Source organism: Calidris pugnax, unplaced genomic scaffold, assembly GCF_001431845.1.
Source record: "Calidris pugnax isolate Ruff unplaced genomic scaffold, ASM143184v1 scaffold147, whole genome shotgun sequence".
Classification (NCBI taxonomy): domain Eukaryota; kingdom Metazoa; phylum Chordata; class Aves; order Charadriiformes; family Scolopacidae; genus Calidris; species Calidris pugnax.
In genome coordinates, this window is record NW_015092359.1 from 3086107 (window position 1) to 3112736 (window position 26630).

Genomic DNA, 26630 nt, shown 5'->3' on the forward strand with positions numbered 1-26630 from the left:
CCGCAGCTGGGATCAAGTGGGGTGAGCAGGGATGCAGCTGGGATCAAGTGGGGTGAGCAAGGCCGCAGCTGGGATCAAGCAGGGTGGGCAGGGATCGAGTTGGGTGGGCAGGGATGCAGCTGGGATCAAGCAGGGTGGGCAGGGATGGAGTGGGGAGGGCAAGGCCGCAGCTGGGATCAAGTGGGATGAGCAGGGATGCAGCTGGGATTGAGTAGGGTGGGCAGGGATGCAGCTGGGATCAAACAGGGTGGGCAGGGATGGAGTGGGGAGGGCAAGGCTGCAGCTGGGATCAAGCAGGGTGTGCAGGGATCGAGTTGGGTGGGCAAGGCTTCAGCTGGGATCGAGCAGGGTGGGCAGGGATGCAGCTGGGATCAAGCAGGGTGGGCAGGGATGGAGTGGGGAGGGCAAGGCCGCAGCTGGGATCAAGTGGGATGAGCAGGGATGTAGCTGGGATCAAGCAGGGTGGGCAGTGGCTTGGTGGCAGGGATCAGATAGGGTGGGCAGGGCTGTGGGACAGGACGGAGCGGGGTGGTCAGGATCCTGCGGTGGAACCAAGCGGGGTGACTGGGTTTGTCCAGCAGGGATGGAGTGGAGTGAGGTGGGGTGGGCTGTGCTGTGAGGTGAGGGGAAGCAGGGCCTGTGTGGGCAGGGGTAGAGCCCGTGCTGGGGCAGGGGCCAGGCAGTTGTGTTCCACCGCTGATGGCATCCCAGAAAGCTGAAAGAGGGCATTATGTTTTTGGTCCAGGTGTGCCAAGAGCAGGCAAGTCCTTGAGGAAAAATACTCTTTGCTGCCTGGTGTCAGGTAAAGATCTGATCCACCGGTCGTTGCTCCTCCCGTGCCACTGCCTGCAGCCCAGGACAGTTTGGCTGAGAACTACCCACACTTTGTAACTCTTGTTTTGGGCATCCCAACTGAGGAGATGGGCTGTGGCATAGCTCATCGTAGCCCCAGTGAGAGCATGAACTAACAAACGCCTCCCGCGCTGTATCATTACTATCTGTGTTGATGAGTAGCCTAAGAGACGTTTCTGGAGGATTGAAGGGTTGGTTACAAAACCAAGTCCTTCTAGTGTAGACATGTTTCGTGGCCCTGAGTATCAATTCCCAGGATCTGAAGTACATATTTTTGTATTGTAAAGTGTTATCGTATCCAAATGCAATTTTTCACTCTTGAATTGTGTGACGTGATAATGGCTATGTAAATGATGATAAATCATGTTTGGCACCTGTTTTATAGGTATATTCGTAATGCATGCGATAGCTGAGATAAGCTTTAGGAATCGCTGTCTTGCTTTAGTCCTTTTTGGAACACCTTGTATATATTCAGATGGCCACGATGAAAAAGGGGCTGGTTCTTCCTGCAGGGAAAATGACACCGCATCTGCCATGAGATACTTCACTGTCACCTGCTCTTACCATGTATCACTGATGTGTGATGCTAAAGCGGTTTCACTTGAATACATGGAAATTGGACTTAAGCAAGGAGGGCCAAAGTGAAATGAAAGCAACAGTGCTCATCTCAAGCTCTGTTCACAGTTGGGGAAACAGGAGAGTAAGCCGGGACTGCGATGGTCTTTAGGATCTCGATCCTTTTCACTGTGAAAATCATGCAAACATCAGTGAGAACTAACAGTTTAAAGAATCCAGTGGTCTCCCTTTTTAAGAGAAACGAATGAAGACAAAGAATTGCAATGAAAGACTGTATTTCTCAATGCATTCTTCTGTTCAGAAAAATTATTGATGGCCTTTTTGTTTTTCTTTTTTAAAGATCACTGCTGAGAAAAATGACAGCTGGCTCTGTCTCAGTTCCTCAGGTCATCCCACTGCGAATCCCTCTTCCAGGGAAGGCTAAACATGAAATAGACACAAATACTCTCATAGAGATAAAATCAGGTATGAATAAGGGCTTTGACTCTGTGTAAAACCTTTTCTTATGTGTTCATTTGAAACTTCCAACTTCTATATTTTTGTTTGCATTTAATTATGATTTTTATGAGTGCCTGCTTCCTTAAGGAATGTATAAAATTAACCAACATGTTTTGATACACCAAATATACTTGCATTTAATTTTCTGCATTCAAGCAATATTATTGACGTGAGTTATTTTATATATTCTAGCAGTCTTAATCGCTTCCAAGATCAAGCTCTTAGGCTTTTGCATTTCACTTTCACTGCAAAACCAGTGCTTAAAAGTATTATGTGCCAGGCTTACCCCGAAGATTTTACTTACAATTTTTGAAATGCCACCTTTCTAATGGCAGAAAATGTCTTTTCTGTCATTGCAACAAGACAAGGTGTTGCAATATTTTAATACAAAACCATTGTACAGCTCCTTTATGAAGAGAAATATTTTTCATGGGAGAAACAGTTTTGGTCCCAAACACTCAGTCATTTATGGAACTGCTTTATTTTATTTATGTGAGAAAAATAAAGCACAGTAGTGAATATTTTGAAACACAGAGCTTGTTTTTCACAAGTTCGGCTAACTACTTTCTCTGTGCCCTTCAGATACACCTGAGGTCTCCATTTATTATACTTTAGATGGAAGCAAACCAGAACTCATCAGGAAACCTGGCTATGGAGAGCATAACAGTTTTAAGTATAAGGGTCCTATCCTATTACCCGTTGGGAAAATAACAGTGAAGGCACTGGCAGTTACAAAGTAAGTATCCTGTTTTATTTTAGTCGTATTTTGACAAGGGACAGATATCCCAGTCAAGGCTTGGAGCCGTGTTGTTTAAAACACTCCATACCTCACAAACAAGACATGCCTCTTTCCCCAGCCAGTTTGCAAACTAAGCGATCTTCATGGGTTGCATTGACTTCACTTTCTCATAACACATTTTATCCATTAAGTGTTTGTGCCGTTCCATTCTCTCTCGGATGTTTATCTCCTGGGCTGTGGATGTAGGCCAACGAGCCACAGAGGTTGTGGGTGAAAAACTAATAAAATATACTATACTTAGAGCTCACCCCTTTGAGTGTGATCATCAAATGCCAGAGGAAGTAGCATGGTGTTTTCTGGGGTCACCCAGCTTTATAGAAGTCGGTCTTCCCAGGAATTTGCTTAGTTTCTCCCAAGGGAGCACGGAATGCTAAACCTCACAGTTCTTAAGTGAAAATACAATACGTAGAAAGAAAACTGGATTTTGCTGCACAGCCACTTTCTCCAAACTAACTTCACACTTAGAGACAGAACACACGAACTCGCTGTCTGTACCCTCTTGCATTACCTTTTATTTCCAAGGCAGCAGAAACTTCCACTCTGGTTGGGGATTTGCACTTGCTCTTCCCTCCTATTAGCACCTGCAGGTGGCCTTTGTTTGTGTCTGCACTGGAATAAATCAACATTGTATTGCCTGTGTGGGGACATGCAAAAAACCTGGGCCTATATGATTTTCTGATATCACTACCTAGATTGACACTCGTTTCCAGTATGCTTTTATTAAGACATTTTCAGGTGTGCTAAATAGATGCTCTAGCATGACAATAAATCCTAACTGAATGGTTTGGACACGTACAGCAATTTGAATGTTACTGCTGTAATTTAAGAAATAGTAGAGAGTTACAGTTGTTTTGTCAAATAAATAGTGTGCTACCTGCTGTTTGACTAGGAAAATTGATATGGTATTATGAATGGAATAAAAGTCCTGTCTTGCTCTCCTCTATTTTCTGCAATGCTGGCAAACACTAGTAGCCCTAGAAAGCAGACACAAGAGTTTTACATTTAAAAGATGTTGGGGGATTAAGGTATCCGTATATTTTATTGACAACTTCTGATTGTGCGCTTTTAAAACATAGTAAAACAAACCAAAACAGAGTATTCCCCAGGATTATACTTAACCAACTGAAATAATGCCCTGCAAGCATGGAAGAGATGTTCCAGCAAATGGGCCGTGCTCATCAGTGGTTTACTTGCTGCTGGACATGGGTTTGTGGCACGTATATAGCTTTGTGAATGTTGATTTTCAGGGACTGCAGGGAGAGTACAGTTGTAACAAAGGTGTTCCTGGTAGAGTATAAGGAACCAAACGTCCTCTTCTCTGTTGAAGGTGATGATAAGAATTTCCTAAAAGATATCACCACACGGGTAAGTTTTAGCAGTTGTAACCCCTTGTGTAAATATAAAGTGTTGTATATATGATATTACTTAGAGATTAAACCTTGACTGCCTATACTTTTAGTATATTTTATTTTCTCTGTTTGCCCATTTTTGCTACCATGGTCCTTTTTGTAATATTAAAATTTCAAGGGGAAACTTTATTTTTTTCTTCTTCTCACTGGTCTGTTGTGACCACTTCAGGTCAAATATTTTAAAAAGACATTTATAATTTAGGCCGTTCAAGTGCTTGCATTGAAAATAAATACCTCAACGATGTACTTTTAAAACCATAACAAACAATATGACAAGAGAGGATTAGAGCAAAACCAAAAATTTCAATTGGAATTCAAATAGAATTATTTTTCAGGAGAGCGAAGGTGGAATGCTTATTACAAAGCCAAAGAAGAATGGACTGAATGTGGAAATCAAGCCTGCCTGGAGTGAAGCACCCCAAGATTTTCACGGTATGGTATTACTTCACAAAACTGAAATAGACTTCTGGCTTAGCTGGAAATAGTATTAAGCTTGCCTCTTATATCATTGGTAAAATATGGGTAATTTTAAACCATCTCAGAAGACGGAACATCCTCTAGGAATTCCAATTTTGATTGCTCAACGCTGCAAATAGAGAACAAAAATAACCTTCCATGTGTTTTACATTACCTCTTAAAAACATATTAAAATGTTATTATTTCTCAGCAACAAGGCCCAGCCTATATTTCCCTTTGTGCCTGAAAACTCTGTTAAATTGATGGGACTGCAAATCCTTTATGGAGTTCTCTACTGATGTTTGCTTGCAGTAAGATTCCAAAATAAATACACAAAGCAGAAATGAAAGCTTAACTCAGATTTTCTTTAGAGATAAAGCCTGTTACTCCATGGTAACGGCAATGGGACTGTTTAAGAGTAGGGAATCATATTAATGTTTACTCATTAATTTATTCTTAGGAGCTGGAGGGGTTTTGAGCATGCAGGAAGGAAGAAAAGTGTAAATAGAGAAAAATACAAAAGTAAGCTCTTTCATAGAGGAATGAGGTTTCTTTTAGTTTAATTTCCTGTAATGCCATGCAGTTTATTTGAAACTAAAATCTGGATGTCAAATAGATTTTTAAATATACTTAGCTATTGGGATTTAAAGCAAGGGTAAGTTATATTCATGTTAAGATATACGTTAACTGCATGAAGTGAATGACAGTGGAATAGCATGGTTGCAATTTTAGACTTGGAAACAGAAAGAAAGACTGCTCAGCGGTCCCTGCAAGGACCACAGCTCCGTGCCAGCCGTTTGGAAGCAACAGACTACAGAGAGGAATCCACCCCAGGACTACCAACAGAGTTGTTACAGGTAAGCAAAGGGCTGTTGAGGAAAACTGTAAAAGGCTGTCATCAGAACTGAGCTCTAAAAAATAAAGATGGGAAGATGTTTGATCATTCTCATGTCTAAGGTCTCAGAAAGCAATGCCTTTGTCTGTGTTATACAGTACTAATTTAAATTTAGTGGCAATGACACGCTGGAATAGGAATGCCCAAAGCAGTACACAGTTATCAGTAAGGGTAAAACCAGGCAAAGCACATTAAGAATTCCCATTCTTACTAATTCTCTTCTAATCTGCAATTAGCAAATAGTTATTGCTACGGGTCAGCAAGTTGATATTTAAAGCTTAATATTCAGTAACACTGTCTTGGAAGTAAATAGCCAAGACATTGATTTTTATTGGAAGAAGCTGTGGGTCCTTAATGCAGCTAATGGGGTAATCAAGCATAGTAGATTTTCCTTAGAGCAATGCATTTCAATGCAGTTTGTCTCCAATAACATCTTTAGTTGATTTTGCTACTCTTATATGCATTTTGCAAATATTTACTTACTGAGACTAAAGAATTACCTTTATTTCAGTTGGCTAGCTCTTCTGCAGTGACTAGCAGGAAAAGCTTAGCAAGCACACAGGTGGCAAGGATCCAGAGGGAAACAGATTTCCTCAAGTAAGTGACTTCTGCTTTTAACATATTGGTCCTTGGAAAGTAACTGAGGAATTGCCTTTTGCAACCAAGTTGATAATACTGTGGGGCTCTATAAAAAGAAGAAAAGCAAAGACAGACACTGGCTCATAACTGGAGAATATGAGCTAGGTAGGGCTCTGAAAATTCTTTTTCTTACGTAAAGTTTTATTTACATCTCACTGTGCACAGTTATCAACTGTCTTATCAGCCCTTAAAATAAATTCCTAACATCTGCAGGGTCAGAGGAAAAAGTTGTCTTCTCAAATTAGAGTACAGGCCTCACTGCTGCAGATGAAAACTCCTCACTGGGGTAGTCTCACAGAACGTTAGGGCTTATCAATATCGAAAGGGTTATATGGTCAAGGCCAGTGGTTCTCCACATAGCTGCAGTGAGGCCTGACACATGTTGCATGTCAGAACACTTGTTTGCCTCGTGGTGAGAAAGAAAGTATGAAACCCCATAGCAGCCAGAGAGCTTTCTACTTTGCAAAGCTGTTTAGAGTTCAGAACCTCTTATTATGAACACATGGGCATGGTCTGGTGGACCACCATAGCTTGGAAACCACAACTGAGAAATCAGTGGCCCAAGTCCTGGCACAAGGGGTTCCAGTTTAAGCATTATTAGGCAGCAGTACAAAACCCAAACAATCTCAGCCAGTCTGCCCTTATTTTCAGATGTGCTCACTGCTCTGCACCTCGCCTGTCCGACCCCTTGGCACACTTCTGTCAGGAATGTGGATCTCCTATCCCACCTGTGCCCGTACATCGTCGCTTCCCACCCCCTGAAGGAGCGCAGGTCAGCAAAACAGCACAGCAATTAACAAATCCTCTTTGGAGAAAGCAGCTTCCTCAGCAAAGTACACGTTCAGTACTGGCAACACCGTTATTCAGTCACGCTTTCATTTGGAAAGCTCTGTTCTGATTGTTTTATTTTGTTCAAATAGCAGTGGACCCCGTGTAATTCTTTAATGATGTGCAAAATTAACCATAGAATCATAGAATTGCCTAGGTTGGAAGGGACCTTTCAGGTCATCGAGTCCAACCATCAACCTAACACTGACAAAAACCATCACTAAACCATGTCACTAAGCATTACATCTACTTGTCTTTTAAATACCTCCAGGGATGGTGACTCAACCCGTTCCCTGGGCAGCCTCTTCCAATGCTTGAACCATAGATTCGTTCAAATGCCATATATTTTAATAAGGATAACAATGAAAAAAATCACTTGTGCCAGGGAACATCACCAAATTCAGATTCCTTCTTATCTGACAGCAAGGACCACATCTTCAGGACCTACATATTGCAGCACTAACCTAACTTGTCCAGTTAGTCAGCTAGTAACTGGCACCTGTGTCACAGCTGTAGAAGATCCATCTAATATGCCTGAAACCTTCCATGGTGGCATGTGTAGGCATATGTAAGAGCACCAAGTTTTTATAGTGATGCCTGTAACTATCTTCTCTGAGCTCTTCCTGAGAGATGATAACTTGGTCTAACGAGTCAATGGTGTATTTTTTTTTCCCCCTGTACCATCAGAAAGTTGGCTTCTCTGGGGCAATGCTGTAATTTCAAGTGATGACTGAGAATATTCAGCACCTCTTTAGATTAAGTTCATAATTAGGAGGATTTGAACTACCTGCACATATTTTATAGTAGCATTTTAAATTTACTGAAAATTAACTTAGTACCTTTCTGGCATATTTTTAGTAGTCGGTAAAGCATTCTCTGTCCATTTGTCTTCATATTTTCTCAATAGCCTTTGATCTTTAGGGATCAATATCAGCATCTGTTGCAGACTCTAACGGGGGAAAATACTGAAAGTCTCGTTATAATCTTAATGATCTCATTAGGGCCATTAACATGCTGTGATATGGTTTTATTCTTCAGATGGCACCGTGTCTTGAATGCGGACATCTTGTGCCGATGAACACACCCACCTGCATTGTATGTGAGGCGCCAATCGCTCCACAACTGCAACCCCAAACCAACAACTGCGTAAAGGTACTTGAAAATAAATATAACAAAATAGCAATTTAACTCCTGGAGTGCATTTTTCTAACAGATGTGTTCGTTACAAAATTTTTGGTCTGACTTGGGTTCGTGTAATTATGACAGCTATAAGAGTTAGTCAGGTTAAAAACACCTTGAGTAGAAATAATCATTAAAGGTAAACCATATAAGCTCAGGAAGAGCACGTGATGTACCAGTCAACGACAGGAATGCATGCTCTTGTGTTCATAGAGCATATTCTAGGATTCTATGCTTTATGGCCTTAGTATACTAAGCATTTTAAGTTTATTAAATATGTCCTCATTACTCTGCTTACCTCATTTGATTGTAAGTGCTTAGCCCAAATGGGCTGGCAGGACTGGCACAGTGGGCACGCACCCCAAACATTAGAGTGCAGTCTTGATCAGTGATCCAAAGGTACTGGATGACAAAATTTGCCCTACAAAATACTCCCTACCCAGGGGTATGGGGACCAAATTAGGGTCCCTCCTCAATCCCTCTGGTCAGGGGAATGGGTATGAGGAGGAGAGGACTGATACTGCATGTCCACAACTGGTTGCAGAACTGGATCAGGCCTTCTACAGACAGCTAGAAGTAGGCTTACCTTTGCAGGTCCTGGTCCTGATGGGGGACTTTAAGCATCCTGATATCTGCTGGAGGAAAAATGCAGCAGGGCATAAGCAAGCCAGAGGTTCCTGGAAAGCATTGATGACAACTGCTTGATACAAGCGATAGAGGAGCCAGTGAGGAAGGGTGCTCTGCTGGGTCTCATACTTACAGAAAAGGAAGGGCTTCTTGGGGTATGAAGATCAGAGACAGCCTTGACTGGAATGACCATGAGATGGTGGAGTTCAGGTCCTCGAGAGGAAGGAGCAGGTGCAAAAAGAAAGAACAGTGCTGGACTTTAGGAGAGCAGACTTTGGCCTCTTCAGGGATCTGCTTGAAAAAGTCTAACACTATCTTGGGCTGCATTTAGGAAGTGTGGTGCCAGCAGGTACAGGGAGGTGATCCTTCTCCTCTACTCAGCACTAGTAGGGCTATATGTGGAGTACAGTGTCGAGTTCTGAGCTCCCCAGTACAAGAGAGACATGGACATACTATGGAGAGCAGGGCTGAATAACCACAGCACATTGTAAGATCGAGTTCTCTCCTTATTATTGCTGTTCACGGTTTTCAAATACCATGTGAAATATATCCTTTCTCTATTTAAAAGGGTAAAGTGATTTGCCAGGCGTGTGGCACAGGAAATCCTCTTCACCATAAACACTGTGTGACTTGTGAAAGCAAACTGCCCGAAATACAGACGGTAAGGTTTCTCGCATCAATCTCACCGGGGTTAATCAAATCAAAGCATAACATTCTTTTCCTTTGGAAAACTGAAGTCATATCCCTGCGTGCCTGTGTTACAAAAGCAGAGAATCCCTCCCCCGTGCCGTATTCAAGCCCAGTACTCCCACAGATGCTCCATCACAATTGTCCAGCTAAACATGAGTGTATCACATACTTTCACGTTTGTCCTGCCGTTGTGAAAGCTCTGAAGGCTCTTAGAAAATGAGTTGTCTTGGCTCCAAGGAAGTCCTATTTGTCTTCTGGTTATTTTCAATGGCAGTAGAAAACTTGAGTATATACATCAGAAAGATCATTCTCATTGATTTCAATTATTATGTGAAAATAAAATATTCTTTTACATTATTTTTCTTATCTCCATTTGCTGCTACTTTGCTTGTATTTGGCTGTGACTCTGCACAGAGGTGAGAAAAGCAACAATAAATGTTTCCCCTCAAATGGTTGGCTGATGCAACTCCCCCATTTAGCTTGCTCATTTGGTTCCTTAGAAGAATTTTACTTTCACTTCTGAAGGTTAGCATGCAAACCTCACGGTACATTTCACTTCTCCAGGTTGTGATAAATAAAGAAATTAGAGAAATTAAAATCTGCTGATTATATCGGCAACATCCTGGTTCTAAAACTGCCGGTGGCTAGAGGCAAAGGTCTCTTGTGTAGCCACTAAGGCATCATTTTAGAGTGAATTTCAGTTAGAATCTGTACTTACCTAAGATAAATATGTTTAGCTGCTCCACTGAATGTAGATAATAATATGTAGCTGTATATGTAGTTAGGCATGTGACTTGAATGGTGAGACCTGTAGTAGCTGCAGTTGTTAAATGCTTACTGAATTATTATTAACAGTAATCAGAAATTTTACAAACAGTAGTGATTAATTGCTGATAACAATAGTAATTACTGAATAATTAATAATAATAATAATGTTGATGTTACTATTAATGGTTATTAAATAATTTAGATTTAGAACATGTTTAGACTTGTGCTCTTGTAAATTTTATCTTCCAAATGAACCTCCCAAGTTACATTGTTCAACTTGCAATGCAGGCCACAGATGAAATAGGGCTATTTTGTGTTTGCTTATTCGCTGTTGAGGTGTCTGTAATGGAAATAATTTTCCTCTGGTTCTGTTCCTTGGCCATAGTCTTGACTTGCAGAGAAAATAAACTGCATGAGCCCTGAGACGAAACCTGTCAAAACATTTTAAGACCTGTGTGTCCTAACTAGGGTCTATATGTCCTAACTGGGATCTATAATCAACCTCTAGAAGTTCCAGCTGAAAAATCTGTTTTCTTTTGCATACCCATAAAAGTTAATTGTAGTAGGAAAGCTAGGTAATGTATAACTTGTATGAGGTAAAAAAGTGCAAAAAAGTATTTATGTAGCAAATACCAAATGGAGAGAAAACTCATTGTCTGAACTTACTCTCCTTGCCACACTACTACAAAAAACAACACGAAGAAAAATAGCTGTTGTGTTCTGGATTTGAAAATATAAGTTCATTAGCAGAGAAACCCCCCTCTTAATTTCAAGTGTACTTAAACACAGGGCCGTATTAATAAATACTCAGTGTAAAAGGACAGGATTGATAAAGAAATTTTTTTTTGCTCTCAATTCCACAAAAATATTTAAAAATTAATCAATGCAACATTTTACTGTGGTTTTGTAATGAAAAAAATACAAGGTAGATCCAAGTCAGTCTGTTGCTTATTCTAGGTTGAAATAATTCTTTTAGACTGAATATTACTTGATGTTCTCAAAGTAGCTTGCTTTCCTCTCTCACCTTATTTATCTTGTGAACTTGTCTTCCTAAGAAGTGTTTTCTCCCTAATGCTTTTTATTCTTTTACTAGCCCACGTTTGGAGGAGACGCTCCCCCGCCGTATCCCAACCCGCAAAGGAAGACAGTGTCCTGCTCAAAATGCAATCGTGTTAACCAGTGCGATGCCCGTTTCTGTGACTGGTGTGGAGCCAAGGCACGTGTTCTCCAACTCTGTGCTGGCGAATCTGTTTTTACTCATCTGTGACCTGCAGCAAATTCAAACCTATTTTTGCAAAACTCTTCAGTTAGTACATAGCTTATTATTATCAAAATACTTGCTTAGAGCACGTAGGATTATATAAATTAAAATTAAGGGCTTAGCTGACATCCTGACCCTGCCTCAGTCAGTGACTTGAGGGTTTAGAGATGTAAACTAATTGCCATGGGTCAATGAGCATCAGCTGATTGCATCAACTGGGATGCAATAGCTGTGTACTCTGCCAGAGTAACTTTGCCATCAAAGGTTAAAGTATAGGCTAACTCAATGCAGGTTTTCCCATATCTACTCTGGGATATGATCACCTCTACAAGTAATCACCAGAGGTGAGATGATGCATGAAATTTTTTTTGGCTGAAGGCCTCATTAACTTCACTGAAGACAAGTACTTCCTCTTAACTGCTGCTCGGTAGAGCTTTTGCATGGTACAATCAATGTAAACAATTTCATCTGGCATATATTTTTACAAGCGCAGTGTTTCAAGCTAAGATCATACAGTTTATGTTTTTTTCTGTGAGCTGAGTCTACATATTCCCTATATGCAAACGTAACCCTTGGTCCTATACTGTACCAGAGGACTTGGGGTGGTGGGGGTAGTGTTAGAATTGAAAGGGAAAGAATTGCATTCAATATTCAGTATCAGAGCACACATTAGTAACGACAGGGCTTTGTCAAAGAAAACAAATATTTTTGAAAGTATATACTAAAAAAGTAACATACCAAAATGCTAGATCTGTCTGAAAAAAAAAATGTTTGCCTCCATAGCAGAGTGCTGAGATAGCTGAAGATTTACTGTCTTGCATCTGCCAGTGTGTTAGCAGTCTGGCATCTTGGTTAATTTTTCTAATCTAATAGCTCTAGGTAGTGCTACTTTAACTCCTTTTAATTCACGTCACTGCTTTTATCTTTCCTGGAGCACGCACCGTGTTTCTGTAGTGACAAATTGTTCCATTCAACTTTCCAGCCCGGACCTCTTCCATCCTACTTTACTTGTCCCAAGTGTGGTACAAGCAACCGTCCCTACGCTCGCTTCTGTGGGTCCTGCGGTGTTTACATAGAGCCTCCCTCAAGGGTGGGCTCTCAGAAGGGGAGTCTCATGGATGCTGGGGACTCACCAGGGTTTTCTGAGGTAAGGTACATGGCGTTACAAAGCTGGGCTTGAAGACAGCTAAAAGAAGGCTCCACTGTAGGTAGAGATCAGCACAACTCCCTTCGTTCCCTCTTCGAGGCAACGTCGTGCTCGGTGAGCATGCTGAGGGCAAAACTGAGGATATGTTTATTCTGAGAACTACTTTCTGCTGAAAAGTAGCCTTAGCCTTAATCTAGCCTTATTCTAAGCAGGAAAGTGAGAAACAATCCAGCCTTATTCTAAGCAGGAAAGTGAGAAACAATCAGCTTTGCAGAAGTCTTACCTCTTTAAGTGCTTTTATCTTATTACTTGTCAATTATTTGTGCCCTGCTGATAGAAGGTATTCTTTTATGCATAGGTAACAGAGCTTTGAAAACTCTGTTTTAGGAAAGACCATCGTACTTAGCAAGGCCAGCTTTTGTCCTACAAAAGCACACATGTCATTCTGCTGGCAATCATGAAGAGTTTTGCTTTTGCTTGAATATTTGTGATAAGTTGCTTCATTGTTACAGACTGGTAATTAAAATCAAGAATTGTTACTGATTCTTCCCGCTAACTTTTTCATTCCTTTAAATTTTGTATTCTGGCCTAGTTAATTTCTGCTTGTAAGCCATTTAATTATATCTAATTATATTACTTGCACTTTTCCTTCTCTCCCCACAGGCTAAACGATTTCAAGCTCAAGTTGCCTGGCAGTCTCTTCCTTTTTCCTTGCCCAAATCAAAGGCAGAACTAAAAGAAAGAGAAGATAAAGGAACCCAAACCATTGGACTTTTTTACCCATCTAGCAAACTGTTGGAAAAGAAGGAGCTTGAGCTGATTTCACAAAAAGAAAAGCTGGAAAAGATGAGTGATCATAAGCCTCTCCTGACAGCTATTAGTCCTGGAAAAGGTTAGGAGTTTTGATTTTTATGTTTTCTAAACAAAGCTGCGATGTATGACCTTGACCTTCTCCTTGAAAAAGTTCTAGTCTATGAAATGTGGCATCAGTAGGATGCTAATTTACATCTTTACAAACCTGTCTTCCCACCAGCCACCTGTAAATGCGGTGCCTTGGGATTCAGATCACTGATCTCCATTGGCAGCTAAAAGAAAGCCCACCAGCAATATCAATATTGTGGTTACTGACCCCTATGTAGCCCTACTAATTTGCTAGTAGTTTGATTTCCTCAGATCTTATAAGATAGCTCCTGAAAAATGTGATCAGGATATTCTTCTTCTATGTGAAGAACTTGTTTGCAGTGGTATTGTGGAATAGATTATAGAGGTTTTGGAAGCAAAGGAAACTAAACTAGAGAAAGGGATTTTTATCGGGAATACAATAAACAGGGTTGGTAGAAACCTTGAGAGCTCTTGCAGGCCCCATTTTCCAGCCTCGTAAAGGTACCAGTACATCTGCGTTGCTCATTGCAGAGACCATCCATGCACAGACTACTGGATCAGTACTGCAAACAATTTTGTTTCACAGTCCTTGGTTTGGTCAGTTAGTTACTTGTGGAATCACTTGACTGTTTGCTGTCATCACAAAGTCTGCAATTTTTACAGATTCTAGTTTTAGTATCCTGGAAAAACTCCAACTTCAGCTTTCCGGATCCCAAACGCTTAAAGACAGGACTTCAAATCCATCAGGACTAATTAGGGACCTAATAAATGGCCCAATTTTCAAAGCTGTCTTTAATCTCACAGGGCAGTCCAGCTGGGCAGTCCAGAGAATAAGTTAATTTTAAATCACTACAGCATCAAACCACAGTTAATTGTTTTGAGCTGCTTCCCCATCTCTAGCTCTTTTCTACAACCAGAGGGTCAGCACCTCAGGGCGTTATTGGACTTATTTGTTGGGTAGAAAAAGTTATTAATGAATGTTCAAATTTCCTTTTTTGACTCAATGTATAAATACCCCGATGATGTGCTTTTATTTTTAAAATTATCACAAGGGAAATCTGTTTTCCTACCCTTTCGCTCTGAAATGTGGCATGTTCTTTTAGATATCACTGTAGGAAATACAGCACTTGACTCAACATGTCAGGGACCTTAATTTAGTCAGAGATAATAAAGGATTGGCCCAGAATAGTGCTGAGATAAAAAAAAAAAAAGAAAAAAAAAAAGTAGTAACACCAAACATTCATATATCTCTGTGAAAAGTACAGCGTAGTAACACCGAACATTCATATATCTCTGTGAAAAGTACAGCTCTTGACTTGTGAGAACTCCTTTCACTGGGAAAGGCTGGGAAGAAATTCTGAACTGCTTTTGAACTATGTTAATTTTTATCCATTTAGCAGAGGTAACTTTGTTGGAGTTGCACTCTGTAATGTATCCTCCTTTAGACCCTGCCAAGAACTGAGGAACATAATTCATTCTATAAATCAATAACTGTCTGTTGCAGTCAAGGCTTTCATGCTGTTCCCTTCCCTTGATGCTGAGCTGCATATATGGCTTGAAACTACCTGTATCAACAAGACCATACACTATTACTCAGGAAAATCTTGTTTATATATGCCAAATATGTCCATTATTTCTTCAATTCAAATAGTATCAGACATTTGATATTAAATTGTTTAAATACAAGTGATTAAATAAGTTGGTTGGGTTTTTTCATTTCTTATCAGCCATTAACTAACCTTCTTTTCTTTTGTGAAGATTAAAAATAAAACTAAAACAGTTAGGAGAGGGGTAAATAACAAGTAATAAGCAGTACAAAACACTAATCCTCTGATATGTACTGTATTTCTTTTTTTGCTGTACTTTCAGTCTATTTTTAACAGGAACCAGGTAAACTTTACAAGGAAGGCTCCCCTTCTCTAGTGTAACAAACAGTAAGATTGTGTGATATAGGTGTAATCAGCTACTGACAGCATGAATTCAAGCATTCTCAGTGCTGCCAAAAATCCTTTTAGATGTAATAAAACATCAAACGTTCCCAGACATTTGGATTTTTTGAAATTCAATCTGGGGATCTAGGCTAGTTATGAACCAGTTTATTGCAAATGATAGCGACTTCTCTGGAGGGATCACTCACCAAGTAGTAGTCTAGCTTAGACTTTTTAATTACTATTTTCAACTTGTGCTAGTTTGCATGTGACACCCTGGCAGGGAACGATTTATGTTGCTCTGTGGATCCTTCTTTTTATATTCCTTTAAAACTGCCTAACAAATAAGACTTGCTGGTTTAGTTTGTCATAGTTTCTACCAGTTTGATCTTGGAAGAGTCCTCCAAGCACAAAAATCTTTTCTTGTAAAATTCAGGTCAGCACTTTTCTTTTGACTTGGCCTCTTTTTGCTGGTTTGAGCTTCACTTAACATGAAGGGAAGGATAAGGTCGGAGAGACTTCACTGTGGAAGTCAAACAAGGTTACCAAGCCTACACAATTCATTTACAACAAAATAAATCATACCCTGTACTTTCCATAAGTATGCTCAAAAATAAAATCAGCCAGATCCTGATAACAATCGCTTAAGAATGAGAACAACTCCTTTTGTTTCCTTCTCTGACGAAAACAGAACATTGCTTCAGAAATACTTGGAAATACTGCAAAAAACTCTAAATGGCTTAAGATGAGTTTTGAATCCAGGCGCATTCAGCCCCTCATGTTTCATGCCCTGGACCAGCATAAAGGAACGCTGACTCTCTCCCAGAGACCCTGACAGGCAAAGCAGCAGGAATGCTTAAACTTTTAATATGCTCTCCCAGATATATAATTGAAAGACGTTTATTTGGGGAATAATTTACACAGACCAGAATGCTGTATAGGTTGAGTTACTAAATCTACAGTTTTCAGATTTGGCCTATTATTACCTGTTGGTGATCTCAAACTGACTGAAAATCAGTTCAACAATGCACAATCCCTTAGTTGTAATATGGTACCTTCTTTTTTTAGTGGGAGATTCTCCTTCACACAGGGCCAGGTTTGATACCAAAGGACAATTCCAAGACACGGTTTTGTTGTGAATAGAGGTGCCCTAAGAATGAACTATAACCTGTGGATAAGAAAGCATTTAATTATTTTTTAGGGTGTAACTTGCTTCTCCTTTTCTTCATCAGATTAATTTTCTAAAGAAAAATTAGATTTTTTTTTTTTTTGTCTCCATGAAAATATGCTCTCTTTTAAGTCATCCACCGCATGAGTAGAAGAAATGTTAATCACAATTTCAGGGATTTTCCTGCTGCTTAACTCTCTCTGATTCAGGTTACTGGAGAAAACAGCTGGATCACGTCTGCGCTCACCTGAGAAGCTACACTCAGAACAACCTGGAATTCCGAGCACTGATTGGAGAACCTCGAATGGGAAAGGTAGGAAGAAGCTTGTGACTATAACCTTCCTATGCAGCCTCATGAAAAGATTATTGTGGCTGCTAGATAAACACTGGGAAAATAGATGCCTCCCCTTTCTTTATACCTTGAGCTGTTTGTGTGTGCAATTTGTTTTGTTTTGTCATTCCATTTTTTTGTTCAGTCTTTTACTGAAGATTTTTTTTTTTTCTGCTTTCTTTCCTGTGGCAGTTTCTATTCGTCTCTCACCTCACAGCTGTAAGAGAAGTGATAGAAGCCAGAAAGCCCTTGCTCAGCTGCTTTTATAGTATCCCCCAGCAGGCAGCCAAGACAAAGAAGAGAACGCTGACATCTGTGTAGTTGGTCAGTTAAAGAAGCCCTGCTAGAAATGGGATGGAACGATAAGCTCCCCACTCCTCCAGGCTGGATTATACCAGCAGATAGCAGCAATCCTCTTTGGCTACATACATAGTCTACTTCTAGTATAAACTAGTCTTATAGGAACAGTGTTTTTCTCACTGGAGATGTAGTCTTCAGGATGTCACCAAAACTGCATTAAGGTGATTAAAGGGGTGATAGCAAGAAAATGGAAACTGGGGGTCCTTCCTAAAGAGTCTTAGAAGATAGGGCTGGTATAACAGAGATCATTTGGTCCCTGTCCTGAGGGAGGATCAACTCTGACTAAACTGTTCCTGACAGATGTTTGTCTTGAAGCTTTTCAAACTCACCAACAATGGAGATTTCACAATTGCCCGCGGCAGTCCGTTTCTGCGCTCAATTATCCTTGCTGTTCAGCTGCAGTGCTGTATTGCTTTCCTTGGCAGCCCTGCTGGGTTAAGGAGTTGCATCCCTTCACCCTGCCTCCTCCGTGCTGCCAGCACTACTGCTCGTGTCAACGGCTTGTGGACTGGATCAGCCACTGACCCTGGCTAAAAATAGCTCTGGGGGGAAAACAAGGGCATCAGCGCTAATTCAGAAGTAGGTTGGCAGTGAGTAGCTGGAGTTGGGATGCAGGCAGAAGTAGTGTTGGGATCTTCTTGAACTGGCATAGCCACTGGGAAGCTTTTTGCCAGTGTCTGACCTAAGTCTCCCCTGTTACAGTTCAAGTACACTATTTTTTACCCTGTCCTAACTGATGGGACACACCAGTCAAAACCCTCTAATTTTAGCACATAGAAACAACTTCAGAAAAGTTTGTGAGTACTGGGGTTCATAAATCTAATTGTCATTTGGCAGGTTACACTTTTGGGAGATAGGACACTCAACCAGATACTTTGCATCTAAATTCTATACCCACTGAGACCCATTGCATCCACTTGTATGTTAAGAAGTTAAAGTACATGTATAAATATAAAATATGCAACTTGTTTCCTTTGCTAGAGGATTCAAAAGGATATGCCTGAAAAATATTAAATTGCCTAGAGAAGGCTATTCCTGCTGCTTCTTGGCCATTTGTCACCCTATTGTCTTGAAACCACTGCCCCCAAAAGCAACAGAAGTGGTTCAAAGTAGATGCCAATTATTTGGGTTTAATACTGCTTTTTCAGTTTTCCTGCCGATTAGAAATTCAACCAACCTTACCTCAAAATTCTCAACCTGCTGCGATATAACCTTGTCAGCTTCATTCCACTTCTTTATAACCCCCTGGGCACTTATTTATGTATGACTTCAATAGTCTTCTTGCCAGCAGTAGTGTCTCCATGGATTGATATAGGAAGTTACCCCTGTTTTACTCCAAGCTGTTCTCCTACAGACTGATAAAACTAGAGCAGCCACCAGGTCTCCCGGAGTAGGGAATCCTAAAGAGAACACAGCCTTCCATGCAGCTGCAAGATCTGGGTGGAAGAGGACTGAACTTTAACGAAACGAAGCATTACTACATCTTTTGGATTCATTTGGCATTTCAGCCATTCTGATATTTCCAGTTACCCGAAATACCACCTGCCCCTTGCCCAGTTAGATGGGACATGTTGGTACAATATCACAAGTAGGCAAAGGCCACAAGTGTCAGTTTGTGTATTGGCTCCATAATAACCATCAGCAAGACTTATTCCTAACACTATTTCTGTGTACTTTTTCTAAGTGATGCTAATGGTTGCTCTTTCCCTCTAGATTAATTCTGCTACCATCCACGAGGATGACTCTGAAGTCACTATTACATTGAATTACGCTCTTGCTATTAACAAGGTCAGTTTGGGGGATGAGGCCTGTCATTAGGCAGCAGGTCTAAAGCTGTTGCAAGACCAGTCAGTGTAAGGCTGATATATTTTAAACTCAGGTCTAAACAATAAATTCTTTTGTTCAGAGGGTGTTAACTCATCAGTTCAGAGAAAGGAATTTTTTCTTTTTCTGTTGGAGCTAGCTGAGCAGGTATCTTTATCTGATAAAGCCATACTTCATGGCTATGTTGCATTTCAGTAGTTTGCTATTAATATTAACATTCTTCTTTCAGTTGATGCTATTTGATCATGCTAGCACACCTTAGAGCCTCCTTTTCTTCAATCTGCATATTGTGCTCTTAAGAAACCAGCTTAGTAATTTCCAATAGTTTGGAGATAACGTTTGCCAGAGTTCCTGTTCACTGTATTCAAACATTAAAATCCCTACTTCCAGAATTACCATGGTCCAAAACCCATCCTGTATTCATGTCCAGCTTTTCAAAGATTGAAATCTACCATTTCAAAGTCCAAAATTCAGACTGTATCTGTTGCCTAGAATCTTTAAAAGCTTACCTTGCCAAGTGGTGCTTGAAAAGGTGTATCACATCATTTCACAAGTGAGGGGTTTATCTGATCTCCCAAGTGGTAGACGTGCTTTCATTTGGAGGAGAATCTTCATTTCATTTAGTGAGGTTGTGTCACTTCTTTTCTTTTTTTTTTTTTATCAAAACAAATACCTAACACAAGGTTTAGGAAAAAAGAATAACGCTACATTATTTTGCCTCAAAACAGAGTTTAATTACATATAATGATTTCTCTTTTGCTAATTTGAGACTGGTATTAAAAGCCTATATATTTTTCCATAGGCAACATCACTGTTTTGTGCTACTGAGATTATAATAGCATTACACAATAATCTGAATAACTGCCTGCATTTGATGATTCTACAGGATATTCATACTAATAAACCAGTGAAGTTCAGCGGGCATTACCTGAACACTGTAACAGAAGTCAGAGGTGGACAGCATGGCAGGCAGACTAGTTTTGGTGAGATTTCCCCCCCCCCCCCCATCCCCCTGTCTTTATGCTAGACCATAAATATAGTAGTCAAGACTGTGGAAGTAGTGCTTAGGAGAGTAGACATTGAGACAGGCAAATGAGTATATTGGCACATTCTGCGCCTACTTAAGCTGATCTTTAAGCTTCAAAATGTGGCTGAGTTGAGACTTAAGCAATGCACAGACTGCATCAAAAACTCCCGTGAATGCTTCATCCCTAGAGGACAGATAAGGAAGCCAGTAAACTGCAGCTGCAGCCCATAGCAGTGTCTTTCTCCCTAGAGGACAGATGAAGAAGCTGGTAACCTGCAGCTGCAGCCCATAGCAGTGTCTTTCTTATAGTAATAAAACTTTAGATGCTTCGCATATTCTTTTAAAATAGAAGCCATAAATGTCAATATTATCTCTACTTTTGAGCTCTGCCAGGGACTTTAGCACATTTGGCAAAGATAAGAAATGATGAAATACATTAATTCTAGACCCAGTTTTCAGAGATGCTTAACTTGCATCTCCCACTGGTGTCAGCAACAGCTCAGCATTTTAGACATCACATATGGGACTTTGGTTTTCATTAAATCAACTGATTGTAAAGTCAGCACTAGAATTCAGAAATTCCTATGCTATAACTTGACATACTTCAATTCACGTAGAAATTTCAGCCAGTATGTGCTTCAAATCTGATGCTTGGCAAGTGGCAGCCACGGTGCTAGAAGCTGGTTTTCTGGAGTGTCCATAATGCTGTGATTCCAGGAATTCTGGTAACACCAGCTCAAACCACCCACATGCTGCATAATTTCCTTAGCAACCCTCCTGCACACTAGTGGGTTACGTCTCTTAAAAATAATGGACATACATAACTACTCAAGGTCCTTTAGTCTCATTCTTACGTATTTAGGAACTAAACAGCATTGAAAAGTTTTTGGTCAAAACAATTAATGAATCTGAGTCAAGCCTGTTGAATAGCTGCAGTCAGTTAAAAAAAGACTCAAGCCCCCCCAAAACCCCGCATTACATTGAATCTCCATTTCAAAATAGCAAGTTTTTAAGTCTGCCTGAGTGCAAGGCTTTTGTTAAAACCAGTCTGATCTGCAACAAATATTTCACCACTTTCTCTTGTAGAAAACTGATAAATAGTGCTTTCATTTCAACACAAAATAAACTATTTCTGTGGATAAATTATTTCCAGATCTCTCCCCCGAGTTCTTGTTAGGATACTGACTTTGCTTTGAATTAACACTTGTTTCCCTTTCTGTTAGGCAAAGATGATCATAATATTTTCCAATCTAGAGGCAAAATGAAGAGAACAAAGTCAAGAACACTTACAGAAAAAGAAGATAAGCTCCCTGTACGTATCTTCTGCCAGTACAGCAAAACCTACCTGTAGAGCAGCACGAACGTGAAAGAGAGCATCCAAGGGTAGAAACTGAAAGCTTTTAGCACTGGCTGGGGGGGAGGAAAGAGGACAGAAGTCCGACTTAATATACACCCTGAAAAATTGTAGCAGACTTTTATTACAGAACTGGAAATAAGCAAACTTTGTTTCTACTAACAGCTTAGATTGTTACTTTTGTTTTTGGACCCTTGCTGTTTTACTGACAGAGCGTTAGGCCTAAAGACTGTTGCAGACTGATTTTGTTACAGGTTTTTCCTCAGAAGCCATGTCACGTGGAGACATTATCATCTTCTCTTCACCCTTACTACATGATTCGAGTCCACAGGACATATCCTTGCCTGTGCTAGAACTACTGTTTGTGCAGTCAGCTTGTGAACTAGGCAGGGGAAGATGATCTACACAACAAGCTTTTAAGTCAACTCAGTTTTCCCATAAAGCTGAGATGTCAGCACAACCGAGGGTTGGCTTCATACAAGAAGCAAGGATTTATTTACTTCCACTAGAGAAATATCCTGGAAGCACTGCCCACTAAATGGATCATCGGTAATAGCACAGAAAACTCAAAAAAGGGAAAGGTGCATTAATTTCAGGTTGGACCACTTGACCAGCTCAGTGGGTGGAAGAAGATACAAAGCTTTGCGATACGAGTCCAGGGATAAAAATGCTTGGTCAAGCGATCAGGCTTTTGAAAGGGGAGAGGAAGGAGATGGGAAGAAATAAAAGGAGAAGGTTTTGGGGTTGGTTGGTTTGTTTCAAGATTTAATTATCAAATTTCTGCAAGGCAAGACATACTCTTTTTTTCCTAAATAAAATACTTCCACAAGTTCGGGAAGCTTCAAACTTTAATTCTATATCAAAGGACTTGCGCCCACATTTAACGTGGTGAAGAGATCTTTGTACAGCCCTGGGGAGCTGCAGTGATGTAAAGCCAGTCACTCGCAGACACGATGGCTGAACCAAGACCTTAGCAGGGAAGTACTCACCTGGGTTGTCCAACACTTGCTCAGATTCAGAAATTCTCAGAGAAGGGACATGAGTTAGTAAGGCTGAGGCTCAGCTGCGCCGCGTTCTTCCCTCGGCTACATTCACGCCACTGTGTGCGTTTTACACCTTTACTCAAAGGCAGAATATGGCCCACCTACTTGTAATTTCACTGTGTGAAACCTTACTGGCTGTTTTCTGTGTTTCCACAGTCAGAGTCCAGACAACTACTGGATGAACTGGGTCCAAATGGGAAAGGAAGAGTCACCTTGGTAGAACAATTGCTCAGTGAAGTAAGTTACTGCTTGCTGAAGTTTCCCTTTCCAACTCTTTGACCATTTACTGCGTGAATATTAGCCTGGTTTGCCACTGACTTCATGATTCAGAGGCAATATCCTTACAAGACAACTGTCTTCAGGTTGGAAGAGCATTTTGGAGAAGAAATAGCCTGTTTTCTGTTTGTATGTGTTCTCCCCAAATTTCTATTTGGCCAGTAGAGCCAAAATAGAAAAGCATTCTCATCTGGGTTTGTCAAGGCCATATAGAAATAAAAATATATTAATATTATAGTTTTGGGTCAAGCCCTCTGTATAGCAAAAGAAAGAAGAACCTCTGCCTTTTTGCTGCGTGGGCACATCCTGACTGTGAGCTCCAGCTTGACTGCCCTCGTTGGACACATTTACTCTGGTTTTGCTCTAGGACAAACGCTTTCAGAAGGATCCTTAAGAATCAATACTGCAATTGGAGCACTTCTCGGTCTTGAGCACAGAGACTATTTGCCAACTTAATTTGGCATGATTTTAAAGATTTTGTCCACTTCTGGGCTCCCCAGTTCCAGAAGGACAGGGAACTGCTGGAGAGGGGACAGCAGAGGCTACAAAGATGATGAGGGGCCTGGAGCATCTCCCTTACGAGGAGAGGCTGAGGGACTTGGGTCTGTTTAGTCTGGAGAAGAGAAGGCTGAGGGAGGATCTGATCAATGCTTATAAATACTTAAAGGGAGGGTGTCAAGAGAATGGGACCGGTCTTTTTTCAGTGGTGCCCAGGGACAGGACAAGAGGAAATGGGCACCAACTTGAGTATAATAATTTCCACCTTAACATGAGGAGGAACTTCTTTCCTTTGAGGGTGGCAGAGCCCTGGCAGAGGCTGCCCAGGGAGGTGGTGGAGTCTCCTTCTCTGGAGACATTCAAACCCCACCTGGACACGTTCCTGTGCAACCTGCTCTGGGTGGACCTGCTTTGGCAGGGGATTGGACTAGATGATCTCCAGAGGTGTCCCTTCCAACCCCATGTGATTCTGTAAAGCAAGGTGGAAGCTGAAGAATCTTTACGGCTTTAACACAACTCCGGTTCCCCTCTCCTTTGCCTTCCAGGGAGCTGACCCAAACTGCACCAGTGAGGAGGACCCACCTGCTCTCACACTTGCTGTCCTTAACAAGCCCACGGAAGCCATCTCTCTTCTCGTGCAGGGAGGCGCTGACATCGACCAGCGCTCAGGGCCGTAAGTCAGCGCTGAGTCATTCTCTGTCTCTGGTCTTTTGCAGTTATACCAAAAAAAGCATTTGTGCTCCAGTTTCAGAGAGGATTAACCTCCCACCCCTCCTCCAAAAAATCTGTAGCCAAGGAGCTACTTTCAAATTTACAAACAAAACAAAAAACCACCAAAGAACCTGCAAACGAGCAAAAATAGTATTCACAGTCCTTTCAGTTGCCAGCTTCGAATATTTCTTATCATTTCTGTTAGAAAAAGCTGCTGTTGTACGCAATCAACTTCCTCAACTTAATGCAATAAACCACAGTAAAGCCCCCCCAAAGAAAAGAGAGGAGAAGAGCGAGGAGAAGAGAGAGCAGAAGAGAGAGGAGAAGGGAGAGGAGAAGAGAGAGCAGAAGAGAGAGGAGAAGGGAGAGGAGAAGAGAGAGCAGAAGAGAGAGGAGAAGGGAGAGGAGAAGAGAGAGCAGAAGAGAGAGGAGAAGGGAGAGGAGAAGAGAGAGCAGAAGAGAGAGGAGAAGGGAGAGGAGAAGAGAGAGCAGAAGAGAGAGGAGAAGGGAGAGGAGAAGAGAGAGCAGAAGAGAGAGGAGAAGGGAGAGGAGAAGAGAGAGCAGAAGAGAGAGGAGAAGGGAGAGGAGAAGAGAGAGCAGAAGAGAGAGGAGAAGGGAGAGGAGAAGAGAGAGCAGAAGAGAGAGGAGAAGGGAGAGGAGAAGAGAGAGCAGAAGAGAGAGGAGAAGGGAGAGGAGAAGAGAGAGCAGAAGAGAGAGGAGAAGGGAGAGGAGAAGAGAGAGCAGAAGAGAGAGGAGAAGGGAGAGGAGAAGAGAGAGCAGAAGAGAGAGGAGAAGGGAGAGGAGAAGAGAGAGCAGAAGAGAGAGGAGAAGGGAGAGGAGAAGAGAGAGCAGAAGAGAGAGGAGAAGGGAGAGGAGAAGAGAGAGCAGAAGAGAGAGGAGAAGGGAGAGGAGAAGAGAGAGCAGAAGAGAGAGGAGAAGGGAGAGGAGAAGAGAGAGCAGAAGAGAGAGGAGAAGGGAGAGGAGAAGAGAGAGCAGAAGAGAGAGGAGAAGGGAGAGGAGAAGAGAGAGCAGAAGAGAGAGGAGAAGGGAGAGGAGAAGAGAGAGCAGAAGAGAGAGGAGAAGGGAGAGGAGAAGAGAGAGCAGAAGAGAGAGGAGAAGGGAGAGGAGAAGAGAGAGCAGAAGAGAGAGGAGAAGGGAGAGGAGAAGAGAGAGCAGAAGAGAGAGGAGAAGGGAGAGGAGAAGAGAGAGCAGAAGAGAGAGGAGAAGGGAGAGGAGAAGAGAGAGCAGAAGAGAGAGGAGAAGGGAGAGGAGAAGAGAGAGCAGAAGAGAGAGGAGAAGGGAGAGGAGAAGAGAGAGCAGAAGAGAGAGGAGAAGGGAGAGGAGAAGAGAGAGCAGAAGAGAGAGGAGAAGGGAGAGGAGAAGAGAGAGCAGAAGAGAGAGGAGAAGGGAGAGGAGAAGAGAGAGCAGAAGAGAGAGGAGAAGGGAGAGGAGAAGAGAGAGCAGAAGAGAGAGGAGAAGAGAGAGGAGAGAGAAATTACTGTGACTCCTACCGTATTCTCTGTCGTCCTCTTCACTTTCCTTAGTTTAATTTGCGAGACCCTTTCTCCACATCCCAGGGCAGTTTCCTTAGGTATTGAGTACCTTGCTCGTTCCTCCTGCGCAGGCACAGCAACACTGCTCTCCACGAGGCGGTTCTGCTGGGATCGGAGGGAGAGGGGTGCGTCCGAGTCCTGTTAGAGTAAGTACCACAGCTGGGCCACTACCCGCACGGACCTAGTTGCCAAAACCGAAGGACCAGGGCCTGGCTGAGCCTCGGTGCCCTTATCTCACAGTCGTGTCCCTGCAGGAATAAGCATCCAGAAATTCTGCAACGACTCCGCGTCACCACTTACCTACAACTCCAGTGACTTGGGGTGAATTTAAGTAACTTAAAACAATCTGTTCTTTATTTACAGCTGCAACGCAAGCACGGAAAAGGAGAATGCAAAAGGGCAGTCAGCGTACGATTTGGCTGTTACAGGTGGAAATAATGAAGTGATTTCATTGTTTGCAAGTAAGCTTGGAGAGGGAACAATGGACAAACTTACGAAACCCAGGAGCACTGGTCTCATCAGCGTGTGATTGTGACCGCCTCTTCCCCAGGATGGAGCTGGAGGTTCTCGGAGTTGGGGAGCACCCAAAGAGCACGAGGCCAGTTCTTCTGTGGGTTTCACAGCCCCACACAAGCCACTTGGGTCCCATAGCCACCAGCTACTTGGTACTAGATTCCCCAGCTCCTCCCCAGCAGTTCAGAGCACAATTCTTCACTGTCTGCGCGCTGTTCTGTAAGATTTCTTTTCCTTTCCAAACTTGTGCAAGGAGAGGGACCAACCAAACCTTTCAAGGCAGAAGGAGATTTTTAAGGAGACCTGACGAACGCTGCCTAAGACAGCTTGGCACTACAAGCCGTCCTTCGTTAGCTTATTTCCTATTTTGAAGTTAGAACTGCATTCAGTGCAGCTCATTCCACTAAAGGTCTGATTCTTTTCCTCCAGGAAACTGAGAAAAAATTACTTGGCCTTTTTTGCCTTCAACTTTTATTTGTAAATGCATCAACCCAAGGCAGCAGCCAAATACAAACAGACGTTTACAAGAGTACCATGC

The 26630-nt window shown here is 41.8% G+C and overlaps 1 protein-coding gene across 3 annotated transcripts; it reads left to right on the forward strand.

The window, feature by feature from the left end:
* Positions 1–59: 59 nt before the first annotated feature.
* On the forward strand, positions 60–26630 carry DZANK1 (double zinc ribbon and ankyrin repeat domains 1). 3 transcript variants are annotated; one of them, XM_014962357.1, is made up of 22 exons: positions 60–83; positions 746–802; positions 1769–1893; positions 2509–2662; positions 3973–4090; positions 4470–4566; positions 5323–5447; positions 5997–6082; positions 6776–6896; positions 7991–8104; positions 9327–9419; positions 11310–11432; positions 12460–12624; positions 13288–13516; positions 16812–16915; positions 19007–19081; positions 20004–20100; positions 21368–21456; positions 22698–22778; positions 23861–23988; positions 25943–26040; positions 26522–26630. In XM_014962357.1, the coding sequence occupies exons 3-22, from the start codon at positions 1785–1787 to the stop codon at positions 26527–26529; spliced, it is 2214 nt and encodes a 737-aa protein (XP_014817843.1). In that variant the 5' UTR covers positions 60–83; positions 746–802; positions 1769–1784; the 3' UTR covers positions 26530–26630. The 3 variants fall into 3 exon arrangements, with proteins under 3 accessions (XP_014817843.1, XP_014817844.1, XP_014817842.1); XM_014962358.1 differs by lacking the exons at positions 25943–26040; positions 26522–26630 and adding an exon at positions 24232–24294; XM_014962356.1 differs by lacking the exons at positions 60–83; positions 26522–26630 and adding an exon at positions 26130–26401 and having other exon boundaries at positions 757–802; positions 1365–1893.